At 43.4% G+C, this 17,416-nt stretch overlaps 2 protein-coding genes across 3 annotated transcripts; one reads left to right on the forward strand and one right to left on the reverse strand.

The window, feature by feature from the left end:
- Positions 1–256: 256 nt before the first annotated feature.
- LOC110815774 (uncharacterized) lies at positions 257–2,769 on the forward strand. Of its 2 annotated transcripts, XM_022043709.2 has the most exons (4): positions 264–972; positions 1,078–1,192; positions 1,295–1,409; positions 1,605–2,769. In XM_022043709.2, exons 1-4 carry the CDS (start codon positions 872–874, stop codon positions 2,438–2,440), a joined length of 1,167 nt encoding a protein of 388 aa, XP_021899401.1. In that variant the 5' UTR covers positions 264–871; the 3' UTR covers positions 2,441–2,769. The 2 variants fall into 2 exon arrangements, with proteins under 2 accessions (XP_021899399.1, XP_021899401.1); XM_022043707.2 differs by having other exon boundaries at positions 257–1,192.
- Positions 2,770–6,967: 4,198 nt separating this feature from the next.
- LOC110815715 (umecyanin-like) lies at positions 6,968–7,904 on the reverse strand. Its single transcript, XM_022043643.2, has 2 exons — positions 7,555–7,904; positions 6,968–7,460 (listed from the first exon to the last, which is right to left on the reverse strand). The coding sequence occupies exons 1-2, from the start codon at positions 7,736–7,738 to the stop codon at positions 7,102–7,104; spliced, it is 543 nt and encodes a 180-aa protein (XP_021899335.1). The 5' UTR covers positions 7,739–7,904; the 3' UTR covers positions 6,968–7,101.
- Positions 7,905–17,416: the final 9,512 nt, after the last annotated feature.

The following is a 17,416-nucleotide window of genomic DNA, read 5'->3' on the forward strand; positions in this document are numbered from 1 at the left end:
ATTCAAGAACTCAAAACATAAAAGTGGAATGATTAATAAAGAAATTCCAATAAAATTAAAAGATTTACTCAGTCAATATTTGTAAATTTCAATAAATTAGTCGTACCATCCCTCTGTACTTTTTCCAAGACCCTGGCTGGTGAGTGACAACAACATTTACAAAACATTTGAATATATATATTCAAACTGTAAATTTTCTCATAAATTATAATTTGTGCCATTAAAAATAATTAAACTAAAAGTGAATGAGTAGATATTTTATTTTGTTTTACAGTGCTGACAAAGTTATGAGATGGGGTGTCAATTTTGATCTCCTCAGCCGCTGCGCTGCTAAATTGACGTCCCATTTGCTCAGGTTTTGGCCGGGAAGGTTTCAGTCCAACTTCATCTCCATCCGTTCAAACCCCTCCTTTTTAATTTTTTAGACCCAAAGAAAAAGTTGCAGGCACTTTTTCATTCCCCATCTCTCTTCTTCTATCTATTAATAGGAAAAGGAGAAAAAGAAAACAAAAAAAAACAAAAAAACAAAAAAAAAAGAAGCCTGTTCATGAATAAATATGGTAAACTCGTTGAATTATTGAGGAGGAAGAAAGCACTCTCCTCTCTTTTTTTTTTTTTTTTTACCCTCTATGTTCTGCTCTCTGCCCCAGAAGCAATGAACTGAAAAGGCATTCAATGCGAAACTGGGGATGCGTAAAAATTGAATACACAGCTCAACTATTTCATCTTCTGCCACATATATGCGTATACCATGTAGAGTAGAGTAGAGCAGCGCTGCTACCGTCTCTCCTCCCCTTTCTCTATGTGTTTCTCTTGTAGATTCTTTGTTTCTCGAGAGCTGGAGTTCTGATTTGGTTTACCGAAGAGGAAGATGCCGAGGCCTGGGCCAAGACCTTACGAGTGTGTGAGGAGAGCTTGGCACAGCGACAGGCACCAACCCATTAGAGGTTCCATCATTCAGCAGATTTTCAGGTTCTGGGTTTTCTATGTTGTTTCGTTTCTTCGTTACGCAGATTTTGGCTCGGTTTTCATCAAATTTTCTTGCATTTTGTGGTTGCACACCATGTGTTTGATTAGGCTCGTCACAGAGTCTCATAGTGCCGCGACTAAGAAGAATAGGGAATGGCAAGAAAAATTACCTGTTGTTGTCTTGAAAGCCGAGGAAATTATGTACTCCAAAGCAAATTCCGAGGTTTCTCTCTTCGATTTCGCTTTGGGAATTTTCGGATCTTCCACTTATGTATTCCTTCTCTTTCGCCTTTCTAATATTTTCAAATTTTTCCTTGATGCTTAGGCCGAGTATATGAACCTTGAAACTTTATGGGACCGTGCAAATGATGCCATAAATACGTATATCCGGAGAGATGAGAGCAATGAAAGTGGAGAGCTTTTGCCTCCGTGTGTTGAAGGTATGTTGATTTTCTCTTCTGTCCCATGTTCTTTATTACTTTAGTCTCAGTAACTGTGCTAATGGGTTTATTCTCATTTTGGATGCCTATAAATCCAGATTTATTCTAGTTTGCATCAAAAGCAGTTCTAAGCAAATTGAGCAGGAATTTGAAATGCATTTCTCTTTTGCTCTAACCTATCTTTATGGTGTTTAGCTGCGCTTAATCTGGGCTGTATTCCAGTGAGAGCTTCAAGAAGCCAACGACATGCTAACCCGCGGACGTATCTCACACCAAGAGCGCAGGAACCTGCTTCTGCATCTCCTAAGATTTTGGATAAAACTGTTAATGAACGGTGTCTTCAGTTGTCACCACTTAGTGCAGGAGATCAATTGAACTATGCGAGAGATATCCCTGCTGTGAATCCAGCTCTTCCTCTTGCTCAATCTAATTTTCATGCAACGGGTAATAGTAACTTCGCTTCTCCTTGCAGTTACCCTTTTATATACGAGAATATCTCTGAAGGCCATAACCAGATGAATGCCCAACTGAAATTGGGTTCAGTTTATCCCTTGTATTATGGAAGCTATCATCAGCCTGAACGGTCCACGGTAGGCTCCCAAGTCCCAGAGCATAGAAACACTAAGCCTATATTTGTAGGCAAGCCAGTTGGTACAGCAGCTGTGGATCGTGCTGAAACGAGTGGCTTGCAGAACCTTTTTTCATGTTCTAGTAGTGGTAGAGTTGCTCAAGTGATTAGACAAGCAGACTCCAAGGACATGCCCGGCAAGCCCCTGGAGAAAGAGTGTGATTTATCCTTGCGGTTGGGTCTATCCTCGGACCTATGCATGAGCTTAGAAAAGAGTTTGACCCCTGAAACCGAGGATGTGGGTTCAAGCTGTTCTGAGGGCGGCAAGTCTACTGCACTGTCTTCACAAAGAAACAAGGAGTATTGTTTTTTTCCACAGAAGACACTTGATGATCCCTATGAATCCTGTTCAAGTATTAGAAAGCGCAAAGCACCATATGGTGGCAATTCAGAGGATGATTAATTTGGCTGGCAGCCGGAGCTCCGATCTGGCCGCTTTATCAGTCATATAAAAAGGCCAGGTTCGTAGACAACACTTTTGCTGTAGTTTCATGTTTATCCAGATTGAAGATGCCTCAATATGAGTCGATTTTGAAATCTCCATTTTCTATGTTATCGGGTTGTAAAATTTACATGGTGATGAGTTGCTAGTTGGTATGCAGTAGAAAATGGAATTGTAAATAAAATCAGTTTGATTCAAAATTTTAGCTTCCGCTGAGGTAATATTTTTTGCTGAGTGATGTGGAGACACTAAATTGGGTTTAACATCAAAAGATTTACTTTTGGCATCAATCCGGAATCCATATACGTTTTAGCTTTGTTAAATGGTTACCTTAAATTGGATGATATTTGGGCCTTCTAGCAAATGTTTGAGTGAAATTTGAATCTATAAATTGATGGAGGGATAGAAACTTACTTATATGGCAATGTACCACATTGAAAATAGTCGGTAACGTATGTCACATTATCACTTGGGATCCGTTGCAAGAATGGTGCCAGGAGGCTACATTCAGGAATCAGCTTTCTCAACAGCTCTGGAGAATGAGTGGGATTAGTTCTTACATGTTTGTTATGTACGATAGATTCAGAGAGCTATATTTTATGAGTCAGTTCTGAGTTAGCAATATTTAAATTTATTGGCCTTTCATCCACTCTCTGCCTGGCAAAAAGACTAGCATACTTTCAGTTTTATTGGCTGGAAGGAAGGCTGAGTCACTTTGCAATTTCCATCACCCATTTCCATTTCTTCTCAGTTGATTTTAACAAGTCTTGGCTGAGTCACACCTGTTTTGGTGACTCAAAATGGTTAGTGAAACTGTAGGAGGAAAGTTTGGTCTGGAAGTCGGTTGTAGAACATGAAATAGACCAATATGGGAGTGTAGTGACAGGATGGGGATGTTGGAGAGGTAATGTGCGTATCGTGTTTGTGGAGGGGATAATGTTTAGGGGTATCTAATTCTTTAAGGTTTTAGTGTGGCCCCCAGACTTGGGAGCTGTGACGTGATTTTTTCATTGTGGTCTGGAAAAGAGATGCACTAATGGTGCCCTTCTCTAACTTTGCCATTCCTACATGATTGATTGCATGAGCTTAGGTTTACCTATTTGTAGAACTTTTGTTTGATTTAATGGGTGCTAGTGGGAAGGACTGCATGAGTTGGAGGAATCAAAATTTCTTCCAAATGGGTCTTGTCCAAAGGTCATGTACGACTTTTTTTTTTTTTTTTTTTTCTTTTGAGCCATGGTAAAGACATGATTGGACTAGTTTGAACTGCTTAAGGTATCTCATCAATGCCTCCTTTTCTTTTTTCATCTCTTTTGGATGTACAGGTTAAACTGGGTTAAAAATCAAGTAGTAGGTAAAGAATTATTCTCTCATGTGATCCACAGTAGCTTTCTCATATTTATATATATGCATGCTGGGTGGGAATTGCATTTCGTGCTGAAGTTTTACTATTCAACTTATGAAAATTGGGGATTTTCTTGAGGGAAGAGATGTTTGGAATATGGTTGGAATGAGACTCAACTTTTGTCTTTTTCTGGGTTAAAAGAATTAGAATCTAAGTAATTGTGAATGATAGGTATGTTACAGAGATGCTTTACTTAAATTAATTGTTATATTTTGGTCCTTCACATCATTGGAGAGGGATTTGTCTGCTGGTATTGTCCTTGTGTGCATAACATGGTGACTTTAGGGTTCGCTGTCCTTCACCTTTATGATAGGATGTCCTATACAGAATTCTGACCTTCTCTAGAGTTTGAGATTCTTCTGTGAGATTCTTGCCAGCTTGATCCGAGTTCAATATGTTGAGAAAAAAATAAGGTGCCGTGCTATCGTGACAAGTGTGGAGTTAGTGTGATTTGTTTTCTTTTTACCCAAAAATAAATTTATAAGTCAAGTTTTTTTAAAAAAAAAAACAAATTAAAAAACTCAAAATTTATGGAAAAAGAAGCTCTGTAGGTTTACAAAATGATAGCACAGAGAGCAGTTGTGTAATAGTCTGGTTCTTTTTTGGTGAATGTTGAAGTAGTGGCAGTTCATGGCGTGTAGTGTTGATGCTGCATTTTCACCCACACTGTGGGTTCCAACTAGGGACACACCATTGTCATTTGTGATGGTGCATCGCACAAACATCAAACATTTAATGCTACAACTTTCTTGTCCTGGAACTTTTTGTTGTAGATAATTCTATCTGTACCATCAAATTGCTCAGAATAAACACTTGGGGGAGTCTTATCCTTTTACTTTTTATCTAAACAAACCAGAATAAACAACAGTAGTATTTCTCCAGACCTTGTCGTTCTTAACTTGTTATGAAATCACTAATGCCATCAAGCTTAGGCTTTGCAAGATGGACTGTCATAAAAGACACTGTAGGCCTAATTAAAATTGTTTCAACATGCAACTCGATCCAAGTTGGAATCAGTTTTTGAGGAGGAGATTCTGCGTCGAAGTTAACCCAAAAAACCATCCTGTAATTAAGGTATTATAAAAGGGTGATAAAAATACTTCTCACTATAATTGTCTACCGCATGAATAATGCTACGGCAAGAGACAAGAATGTGGTGAAGAGGCCAGCTACGGCCATGGATGGTGCCGAGTTGGCGTTGCCGGGGGTAGGAGAGGGGGGCGCTGCTGCCGTCCGGAGATGGTGAGACGGGGACGTTTGATATCGGAGGGGAACGGGTGGCGGTGGATGGTGGTGGCATGGGCGCTGAATCAGAGCTTCCGTTGACGTTGATGGCGAACTTTTGGCCTGCACTGCAGCGGCCGGTAAAAGAACAAATGTAGAAGTGGTCGCCGGGCCGTGGTGAGGGCGATTCTTGTGGGTGGAGAGGTGGAGAGGTGGCGTTGCATGACTCATGTGCTTGCTTTCTCACCTCCGCCACGTCGTGCCTTCCCCTTCACGTAGTTGAAAACTGCAACAAGTAAATTACAATATTATTCTTCATTATACTATTAAATATTAATCACTTTTTTAAAAAGAGTAATTATTCTATTCAAAGTTAAAAATCATTAATCAAATCAAAATCAACTTTCTAAATTTTGAAACTTTCCGTACCAAGGATGTCCACCAACCATGAAGCTCTTCCCACTGCTCCGTGCCTGATAAAAAGAGGCATTCGGAGGAACCATCCATCCCAAACTGTCTCCTACGGTGAAAGTCATCGGAGACCTCGTCGGAGCCGGCGAGGCATGGCTGGCTTCTGGTTCTGGAGCAGGAGAAGGTACAGATAAAGTAATGCTGCCCTGTCTTGTTCAGACCGATTGTAGCCGGACTAGTCGTGATCAGAAAAAACGGATTGCTTGGGTCGCAGGCGTCGAAATTCTCCTTGGTCACCTCCGAAACGTCGTGAACTCCATTGGTGAAATTGAATACTGCGTATAAAAAACTCAGCTTAATATTGAAAGAAGAGAAAAATAAAAAATAAAAAAAAAAATAATGGAAGAAGAAAAGTTTTGGAAGCCGCCCACGCAGAGTAAATATCACCGGTCGGGGGGAGAACCCAACTTAAAGCATGGCCCACAAGGTGTGTTTTCTGAGGAGATGAGGTCTGTAACAGAGCTGCAATGGCGGTCAGTAGGAGAAAGTAATTAAAGCATGTTGGGTGTTGGTTGAAGAAGAGGTGGCCCCTGGCAGAGAAATCATTTATCATGTATTTGTTTGTTTGTCTTTTGATGACTTACAGCGTTTACTCAGCACACAAGCATGGAAGAAGCCATGGAACCCAATATTAATATATTTGTTACATCATCTAGTTCTTTCCTTTCTTGGTTCGAAGTTATTGAAAAAGAAATTAAAATAATGTATTTAATTGCCTGAGTATGTATATAATTTAATGGAGTGGGTGAGTTCCAACCCCTTGAACATGGGGGTGGACGTTCAGATCCAACAATTCCGATCAACCCGACGTAAAACTGCTATGGTGAATGTAGAAAGCAAGCGTGCGTGTATGTATAGATCTATCTATCTATAGATACATATGGCGAGCCCAGAGTTAATGGGTTTATGGACGGACTGTCCACCCAATCCCACTTGAAGATAGTAATTAATATCTTATTCATAAAATAATTACGCAAGAAAAATTCAATGGGAGTGGGTGCCCAAAAGTTGACAACTTACCACTTGTAGGGGCGGATATCGTCCACACATGTATTAATCACGTCATATAATATAATATATACATATACATATACATACACACACATGCACATGCTTATCTTTTCAATATACTTCAAAAATAAACTTCCCAACTTTTTCATTATATGAACAGAGAATTTGAGTACGTGAATCCCATTTTTTTATTAAATTTCTTTTGCTTCTTGTTTTAAATAATTAAATTTGAATTAAAGAAAAAAAAAAAAAAAGGAAATGGTGTATGTCCAGAAAATTCAATTGATATCCTCACCAGCTGAAAAAAATGAAATCACAAACCACAAGTCCATAATACTGCTGGAGTTGTAAAACAAACTCCATTAATTCAAACTCCATAGCTGAAAACACCTCTAATTTATTATGCCACAGGATACAATGAACAACATCGAGTACAACAACCCTGTAAATTAAATACCAGACGAGGACTATATATGTATATATATATATATATGCTGACATAAATAAACTCCTAACACAACAAAACTATAACAGAGTACAGGAAGGTAACCAAGAAAGTAGCCGCGGAGAGGGAGGAGGCCGAGCTGGGCGACGGTGGAGTCGAAGTTGTATTGGGTGTTCCAGGAGTAGTAGGGGTCGTGGGGGCGGAGGTGGGGGGAGCATTGGCACTGACAACGTTAACTGCTAGTTTCTGGCCTCTGGTACAGTGAGTGGGAATTGTGCAAATGAAGAAGCGTTCGCCAGTGGCGTTAAGGGCGATAGTGGCCGGTCCGGTGGTCGTAACGGCGATGGGGTTGGAAGTGTTGCAGGCTTCAAAAGCTGCCTTTGTCACTTCCGCAACATTGTGAGCTCCAGTCGTAAATTCAAACTCTGCAGTCACAGAGAGGAGCATGAGATTCCAAAATCAATTTGTACGCTTACTAGAGAAATGGTTTCTTTTTATAGAAAAGAAATTGAAGTATACCTAGAGTGTCGCCGACTCTGAAGGTTCGTCGGGAAGCCCAAGTGGCGTAGAAATTGACGTCGTTGGGGACTTGCCAATCGGTATCGTCGCCGACGTCGTGATCTTCTGCGTTTGCTATCTGCAGAGGAACTGCTGCTGCTATGACGAAGACCAAAAACACTGCCGTTTTGGTTGACACAGCCATGTTCTCTGCGGTTCAAGTCGCCCCTGTGCGGATCTGGTTTCGGTGTTTGGTTTGGTGGGTATAAACCTAGCCCTGTGCTTTGATTCTAATACATGCATACATACATACAGACATATATATAGAGAGAGAGAGAGAGAGAAAGGTATGCGGTGGAGAAAAAGGGAAGAGTAAAAAGTCCAAAGTGATGAGTTGGGAAGAAGAGAAGATGGTTCGAGGTGGGGTGTGAAATAACGGGGTTGACGGGATTGAAAAAGACCAAGTCAGACTCAGACTCAGACCCGATTAAAATAAATAATAAAATAGTCAAATATGTCTGCTTGACTCCGACCTTAAAAACATATTTATTTTAATAATATAATTTTTTAATAGTAAAAAGCTGCTTTATAATTAAAAAATAAAAAATTGAGAGAATTTTATTAATTGGTAGAAAGTTTCTTTTTTTTTCTTCGTACGGGCAATGGACACGTGGTGGGAACGTGAAAAGATCCACTCAAACGCGTTTTTGCCGTAATAAACCATCATTAACTTAAATTAAAATAAATATAATTAATTAATTAACTTAAAAGTTCATGTGCATTTTTTCACTCTACTTTAAAATAAGTGGGGAGACTCAGAGTGATTTGGTCTCTACAATGGGTTTTTAAGGCAAACAGTTACTCGGTCGGGATTAATAGAACCCTTATCACTCTTATTCTTAAAGTTGCAAGATCGAAAAATATTAAAGAATTTCGTCTGATTAGTTTATTAACAGTTTTATATAAAATCGTTATAAACTCATCACGAATAGATTTAAAAGCTTTATGTCTTTCTTGATTGACCTTACCCGAGCTAGTTTCGTTGTCGGGCGAAGTATCACTGATAGTATTATTATTGCCCAAGATGTGGTCCTCTCAATGCAAATCTTACGGAGGGGGGGAGGGAAGACAAGTAGATGACGATTAAGGTAGACTTAGAAAAAGCATATGATCACATCTGATGGGAGTATCGAGAGGATACTCCGATTGATGTTGGTCTCTCTCTTAATCCTTATAAGAGTAATTATGCATTGTATCTCCACTTACTCCATGCAATTGTTATGGAATGGTTGTCTCATTCATGAATTTTGGTCTACTAGAGACATTTGATAAGGGAACCCGCTTTCACCCTACATATTTGTGCTATATATGACATGACTATCCCATTGCATCAATAACTTGGTAAAAAATGGTATGTGGAAGTCGATCCGCCTTGGTAAAAAAGGCTATCTCCTTTCACACCTTTTTTTTTTTTTGCAAATGACCTTGTAATCGTTAGGAAAGCCAATGATAACCAGGTTCAGGTTATAAAAATAATTTTGGATGATTTATGTGCTAGTTCGAGCCACAAAGTGAGTGCGAATAAGATATTTATCTTCTTTTCTTGCAATGTTAACATATGTGAAACTAATCCTATTAGTAAGAATTTTGGATTTCAAGTCTCTAATAACCTTGGTAAATGTTTGGGTATTTTATTGTTACATGATATAATCAACAAAAATACTTATCACTACATATTTGAGAAAATTAACCAGAAGTTTATCTAGCTAGAATACTAACTTTTCCTCTTTTGTAAGGTGTTTAACTTTGGTCAAGTCTATCCTTGTGACTATCTATCCCTATGCTATGCAGACCACGACCTTACCCAAGACCTTATATGATCATATTGAAGCGTTAGTCAAGAAGTTTGTTTGGGGCTAGGTTAATGGCCACAAGAAAGTCAACCTTGTCAATTAGGAAGACATGTGCATGCCTTGTCACACTGGGGGAAGCGGTCTTCAGTCCATCCATAAGCAAAACCAAGCTTTCTTGATAAAACTGAGCTTTGTAATGGTGGCTAAACTCAACCTCCAATGGGTCCAGGTTCTCACCACAAGTACAAATTGCTTGCCTTGTCATTGAGCTATAAACTTGCTATATAACAACCTCCCATCTTTAGTGCAACCTCAACCATATTTGAACAGACCTTCGTGTGAGCATCAAATGATTTATTGGCTCTGAAAAAAAATTTAGATTTTGGGAAGACTACTGGTTAGGGTATCTAGGGCCACTTAAGCTTATGGTCTTCACATCTATTAAGGAGTAGGATCTCCATAAAAGTGTCAGGGATTACGTGGCGTTGTCTTGCCAATGGGATTAAAATGTCTTATACCAGGTGTTGTTGATGGATACACTGCTCCAGATGGCAGCGATGTCAATTCTTAAAAAGAATAATATTCCCTATTTTTACTATTGGGGTATGACAAGTTCTGGGTGCTTTTCAGTTAGTTCGGTTTACACCTTTCAGGAGAGCGACCATTTGCATCCGGATGATAGGAACTGGAGAGATATTTGGCATTGGTCAGGTACTCAGCGTGTAACGACCCCGGAAAATATTAAAATGAAATGAGTATTTAAATATATCAAATGCGGAAGCGAGATCAAAATTTTATTTAACATCCCTTACACGAAAAACCAAACAAACGTACTTAAAATATAAAAGGTTAAACTAACTAAGAAAGAAAACTCGACAATAAACTATGCATATGACTACAGAGTCTCTAGGCATCCCCTTCGTCGTCCTCCTGCGGAACGGGCTCGGGAACCATGTCTTCCTGATCTGAAATGGTTAATTAAGGAGTGAGCTACACTAGCCCAGTAAGAACATCACGATATCTCACCGTCACGGAGATAAAGGTGGGTAGAAAACCCCAAAAAGACCAATGGAGCATAATTTACAATAAACTCGTTTATTAACAACAAAACCTTTTATCAATAATAAAACTTTTACCATCCACTTACCTTGGTGGAATTTATGAAAAACAATATGAGAAAAACAATAACATTATCATAATCATTGAATAATCTAAGCTGTAAAACATAATACTTATCACGCCTCTTGTAATTCAATCATTGTACAACATATCTTTTTTTTTTCTCATTTACCAGCCTACTAGTATCCGTGGGGGTCCATAGGGGTTCCGCTACCCGTTAACCTTTAACATTCATAATCAGTTTCCAGGACCGTCCCCATACCCCGTCCGGTATGGGCGCCAAAACCATAAACCTCAATACCCCGTCCGGTATGAGGGTGAAACGGGCCGTCCCCATACCCCGTCCGGTATGGGCGCCAAAACCATAAACCTCAATACCCCGTCCGGTATGAGGGTGAAACGGGCCGTCCCCATACCCCGTCCGGTATGGGCGCCAAAACCATAAGATCTCCATACCCCGTCCGGCATGTGAGACCACAATCCCGGTAGGGTTCCCTACGGACCCGGTCCGTCCACCATCTCCCAGGATATCTAGTCAGGCTGACCCCATCATACAATTATCAGTCTACACAATCTTTCATTTTCCTTTTCCTCAATAAGCATCATCAATTCACATACAAACAAGCAAACAGTAGTTCATGCCAAACAGACAACATACAGTATCAGTTCTTCAGTCATTCAACCCATAATTAATAAAACAGTAATATATGCATTCGAAATTATAAAATGAACACATCAAACCCCATAATGCATTTAAAGCTGTAAAACAGTGTAAAACATGCCAAACAACAGTAAATCATTAATCACACTAGACTCGGGCTCCATTAGCAACCTTAAGCAATTTCACACATGCGTTAATTCAAGAAATACCGTTTTATCATTTTGAACTTTAATACCGTGATAGGAAATAGGGTGAGGGGTCCTTACTTGTTTTCGGGATCCGAATACGATTCACAGTGCGCCTGCAGGCTGTCCCTAATTTTCCCCTGAATTTTTCCCGGGGAACTGAAACACGCTAACAGTACCTGCACGGGTTCCAAAAAAAAATCCAAATTAGGCCCAGGGCCTCTTTCGGCCCAAATCGCAACTCCGGCACGGCGGCTCCGCCGTGCTCCGGCGACGGCGCCGCCGCTGGCGGCGGCGAGTCGCCTCGGGTTGACTGTTTTCGGCCGCTTTTGGCCGAATTCGGCCACACTCGCATTGGTCCTTGTCAGAAAACAACCCTAGGGCCCTCGGGGGGCCAAAAAATCACGGAAAAGCGGAGCTTACCGGCGGCGGCGCTCTCGGGTACGGCGACTCTCCGGCGAAGTTCGTGTTTTGGTGATTTGGCTTCGGTCAACCTGTAGAGAAAAGAATGGTGATCACGGTGATATAAAAATTGCATCGAACGGAGGCCGGGAAGGGCTTCGTCGGAGGCAAAAACCGAGAGGGGGCGCGGCGGTGCCGCTGGGCTTCGGTTGCGTATTCCGGCCGTTTGGCCGGGATTTCGGCTTCGATTTGGCCATAGGAGGAATCAGTGGGGAGAAACGAGTCGGGGGTATGAAATTTACCTCGATCGGCGGTCGGAAATTTCCCCGGTGCGGCGGCGAGTGGCGGCGGGTGGCGGCGGTCGGCCTCTGGTTCGTCTTCTCCGGCGAGCGGCTGGCGGCTAGGGTTTGTGGTCTTGTGTGGAGGTTCTATTTATAACCCCTTGCCTTTTGATCACAGCCGTTCATTTTGTTTTAATCTGGGCCGTTCGTTTTTGATTGAATCTGGGCCGTCCGTGCGATTGAATCTGGGCCGTCCGATCGCGTGATTGATCTGGGCCGTCGGATCGCACCCACGCGGATCGCCAACGTGGCTCCCTTTGGAGTGACGCGGTCTTGCCACGTGGCAGGCCCTGGTTGGCCGGGACTGCTGACCGGGCATGCTGACGTGGCTGCTGACGTGGCCGCCCTTTCTTTTTTTTTTTTTTTTTTTTTTTTTCTCCTTTCCGGGTGCTACAACTCTCCCCCCCATAAAGAAATTTGGTCCCCAAATTTGCCTCATTACTCTTGATCAAACAGATGAGGATATTGGGCCCTAAATTCTGATTCCAGCTCCCAAGTCGCCTCCCTAGGCGTGTGGTTCTGCCACAAGACTTTTACAAATGATATTTCCCGGTTACGGAGTATTCTGCTTTCTCGGTCCGTGATACTGACCGGTACTTCTTCATAAGAGAAGTCCTCTCGGAGTGAGAGCGGTTCATGAGCCACGACATGAGAAGGGTCCGGATTGTACTTGCGCAGCATAGATACATGAAACACATTGTGAACCCGGGAGAGCTCAGGGGGCAGTGCAAGTCTGTAGGCAGTGGTACCAATCTTGTCTAAGATTTCAAAGGGTCCAATGTATCTGGGGTTTAATTTTCCCCTTCTACCGAACCTACTAATTCCCTTGAAGGGGGTGACTTTAAGAAACACCCGGTCACCTTTCTCAAAGGCCAGGTCCCTCCTTCGGGTATCAGCATAGCTCTTTTGCCTACTCTGAGCTGTCTGGATGTTCTTCTTGATCTTAACTATCTTGGACGTGGTTTCTTCCACTAAATCCGGGCCAAACAATCTTCTATCGCCCACTTCCTCCCAACAAATCGGTGACCTGCACGGACGCCCGTATAGCGCCTCGTATGGGGCCATGCCGATGCTTGCTTGGTAACTGTTGTTGTAGGCAAACTCTATCAGGGGTAGATGGTCGTCCCAATGGCCTCCGGAGTCAAGGACACAAGCTCGGAGCATATCCTCCAGCGTACGGATTGTCCTCTCTGATTGTCCATCGGTTTGGGGGTGGAAGGCAGTACTGAGGGACAGCTTTGTTCCCATAGCTTGCTGGAAACTATTCCAAAACCGAGAAGTGAATCTGGGATCCCTGTCGGATACCACTGTTACTGGGACCCCATGCAGTCTGACTATTTCCCGGACATACATTCTTGCCAACTTGTCCAACGAATCAGTCATTCTGATGGCCAGGAAGTGGGAAGACTTAGTGAGTCGGTCAACAATTACCCATATGGCATCGTGTCCCGATCGTGCCCTGGGTAGTCCCGATACGAAGTCCATGGTGATGTGTTCCCACTTCCATTCTGGAATCGGTAAAGGCTGAAGCAACCCCCCTGGGCGTTGATGTTCTGCTTTGACCTGCTGACATACCAAGCACTTAGATACAAAGTCGGCTATATCTCTCTTCATCCCATTCCACCAGAATCGGGGTCGCATAGTTTGGTACATTTTTGTACTTCCTGGATGCATGGCGAACCTTGAACTATGGGACTCTGTCATGATGTCTCTTTTTAATTCATTGTCGTCTGGGACACACATTCTGTCCTTGAAACGAATCAATCCGTCGGCAGAGATCTGAAATTCTGAGTTCACTCCCTGTTCTGCATCCTTCTTGCGGTTTACTAGGGCGGAGTCGATTGACTGGGCTTCCTTTATTCTTTGGATTAGCTCGGGTTGGACTGCTAGGTGGCTCAAACATGTGGTCCTCTTCAGATCTTGCAGTCGAACCTGCTGCGTAGCCCCAATGGACCTGCATTCCGAAACCATCAGATGGGCTAGGGTGCCTGCACTCTTCCTACTGAGGGCATCGGCTACTACGTTGCCCTTACCTGGATGGTATAGGATGTCACAATCATAGTCCTTGAGGAGTTCCATCCACCTTCTCTGACGCATGTTGAGATCCTTCTGAGTGAAGATGTGCTTCAAGCTCTTATGATCGGTGTAGATCTGAAAGGTCTCTCCATACAAATAATGGCACCAGATTTTCAAGGCGTGTATGATTGCGGCAAGCTCCAAATCATGGGTAGGATAGTTCTTCTCATGATTCTTTAGCTGTCTAGACCCATATGCTATAACCTTTCCATGCTGCATCAGGACACAACCCAGGCCCAGATAGGAGGCATCACTATAAACTGTATACCCTCCTGATCCACTCGGTAGAGCCAGCACGGGTGCAGTAGTCAGTCGCTTCTTCAATTCTGAAAAACTCCTTTCGCAGTTCTCATTCCAATCAAACTTTGCATTCTTCTTTGTGAGTCGGGTTAGAGGGGCCGCTAGACTGGAGAACCCTTCGACAAACCGGCGGTAATAACCCGCCATCCCTAGGAAACTGCGAATTTCCTTAACTGTTGTCAGCCTTTTCCAACTAAGTACCGCTTCAACCTTTTCGGGGTTCACCGACACCCCTTCCTTCGATATAACATGTCCTAGGAAGGCGGTTTGCTCGAGCCAAAATCCACACTTGCTCAACTTTGCATACAACTTCTTTTCCCTGAGTACCTGGAGGACTTGGGCAAGATGATGAGCATGTTCTTCTCTACTTTTTGAGTAGACTAAGATATCATCGATGAACACGATGACAAATTTATCCAAGAACTCTCTGAAGATTCTGTTCATTAGATCCATAAAGATGGCCGGGGCGTTGGTTAGCCCAAACGGCATAACCAGGAACTCATAGTGTCCGTACCTGGTTCGGAATGCCGTCTTGGGGATGTCTTCTGCTCTCACTTTTACCTGATGGTAACCTGATCGTAGATCTATTTTAGAAAAGACCTGTGCACCCTGCAACTGATCGAAAAGGTCATCAATCTGGGGGAGAGGGTACTTGTTTTTAATTGTTACCTTGTTTATCCTTCTATAATCAATACACAGTCTCAACGTTCCATCTCCTTTCTTTGCAAAAGTAACCCCGGCACCCCATGGGGAAATGCTGTGTCTAATGAAGCCACTGTTTTGTAGCTCAGTGATTTGTTTCCTTAGCTCTTCCATCTCGATGCGGCTCATTCGGTAAGGAGCTACCGAGATGGGTTGGGTTCCTGGCTGTAAGTCTATGGTGAACTCGACCTCTCTGTCCTCTGGTAGACCGGGCAGTTCATCCGAAAATACGTCTGGAAAGTCTCGGACTACTGGAATCTCTTGGATACAAACTTCCTTCTTGGGTTTACCTAGTTAGGGAAAATACAATATCAACGCACTGGGAATTAAGAAGAAAAGAATTTGTCATTAGGGAGAATTAGTACCGAATAATTTTATTAACTTGTAAATGGCTCCTCGTTGGGAGGATTAAATACAATCTTTTTATTAAAGCAGTCTATGGTGGCGTGATACGCCGCCAGCCAATCCATTCCTAGGATTACATCAAAATCCCCTGTGTCTAACCCTATCAGGTCTACCCTCAATTTCCTATCTGCTATCTCCACGGCACATGCCCTGTAGACAACCTCTCCTAGTAATGTCTCCCCCCCAGCGGTAGATACAAACAATAATGAATCAAGTCTATCAGGTGGTACACAAATTTTGGAAGCAAGAACATGTGAAATAAAAGAATGTGATGCACCAGTATCAAACAAAATATGAGCAATGTGGCCAGAGATAGTATACATACCATGTACCACGTCCGGGTCTGCATCGGCATCCTTCTGGGTAAGGTTGTAAACTCTGCCCTGGATTGGAGGCCTCCCTTGATTCTGGTTCCTAGGACACTCCCTCGCATAGTGCTGGGCACTGCCGCATATGCGACAGGTGTTGTTGAGGCGGTAGCAGGGTCGGTCCCCATGATCCCTGCCGCAGTACTGACAGATCTTCCCACGAGCTGCCCCCATAGCCTGAGGAGGGCCCTGAGCGGCAGGCCTGGGTCTCTTGCTGGGTTGGACCGGCATGGTAGGCGCTGGCCTGCGGAGCGGGGCTGAAGGTCGGGAACTTCCCGCTAGCTGAGGGCGGGTGTCGAAGCTCCTTTCTATGATCTGCGCCTTTGCCAGGACTGCCGAATATGTCTCGAGCTCCATCACCAACAAGTGCTGTCTGATCGCCGGGCGGAGACCCCACTGGAATTTCCTGGCCTTTCGGCCCTCATCCAACAATGTCTCCGGGGCATGTCGACCCAGCTCCAGGAACTTGCGGGCATACTCCGACACTGTCATATTACCCTGGACCAACTGAGCAAATTCAATTTCCTTTAAATGTTGGATGTGCTTAGGGAGATACTCCGCATGGAAAGCCGCTAGGAACTGCTCCCAAGTAACTGGTACAGGCAGGGTGGCCCGCTTGAGCTCCCACCAGCGTACTGCTTCCCCTACCAGCATGTAGGAGGCAATGGCAGTCCTCTGCTCAGGAATTACTCCTAAGGTCTCAAAGGCTCGCTCAGTCTCCGCCAGCCAGTATTGGGCCTCTTCAAAAGAGGATTCCCCCGAAAAAGTAGAAGGGTTCAGTCTCCTGTACCTCTCTATGAAGCCAGGGTCGATCAAGGAGGGAGCGGGGTCCCGAGGTAAAGGAACTGGGGCCGGCTGAGGGTGAACTGGGGGACCCTGTGGTGGCGCCTGCTGATGGGGTGGGGGCACTGGAATGTGCTGTGGCGGTACCTGTTGGTACCGTGGCGGTGGTACCGGGTCGTACCGCGGCTGTGGTGCCGGGTGGTACTGTGGAGGAACAGGCTCCTGCCGGGGTGGCTCGGGATCAGCCTGCTGTAACGGGGGCTCAACCTGCGCTAGCGGAGGAGGTCCGGGTAACTCCCTTCTCTCCTCTTGCCTTCGCTGAGCAGCTACGAGAGCTTCCACCATCTCATATAATCTGTCCAAATCCTCCCGAAGCGAATTATCTTGGGCCGCTCGGTTTAGTGGGGGCCTTCCTCTTCTCATTTCTGTGTACCTGCATTTACAAGGAATGGTTGAGTAACGACCAATCGGTGAGTATTTCTTTAAAGGACTATAGTGTAAGGGATGGGTCCGAGGAAATGCGGCTCTGATACCAACTGTAACGACCCCGGAAAATATTAAAATGAAATGAGTATTTAAATATATCAAATGCGGAAGCGAGATCAAAATTTCATTTAACATCCCTTACACGAAAAACCAAACAAACGTACTTAAAATATAAAAGGTTAAACTAACTAAGAAAGAAAAC

The sequence above is a fragment of the Carica papaya genome, chromosome 7 (assembly GCF_054855325.1).
Source record: "Carica papaya isolate Zhongbai chromosome 7, ASM5485532v1, whole genome shotgun sequence".
NCBI classification, from domain to species: domain Eukaryota; kingdom Viridiplantae; phylum Streptophyta; class Magnoliopsida; order Brassicales; family Caricaceae; genus Carica; species Carica papaya.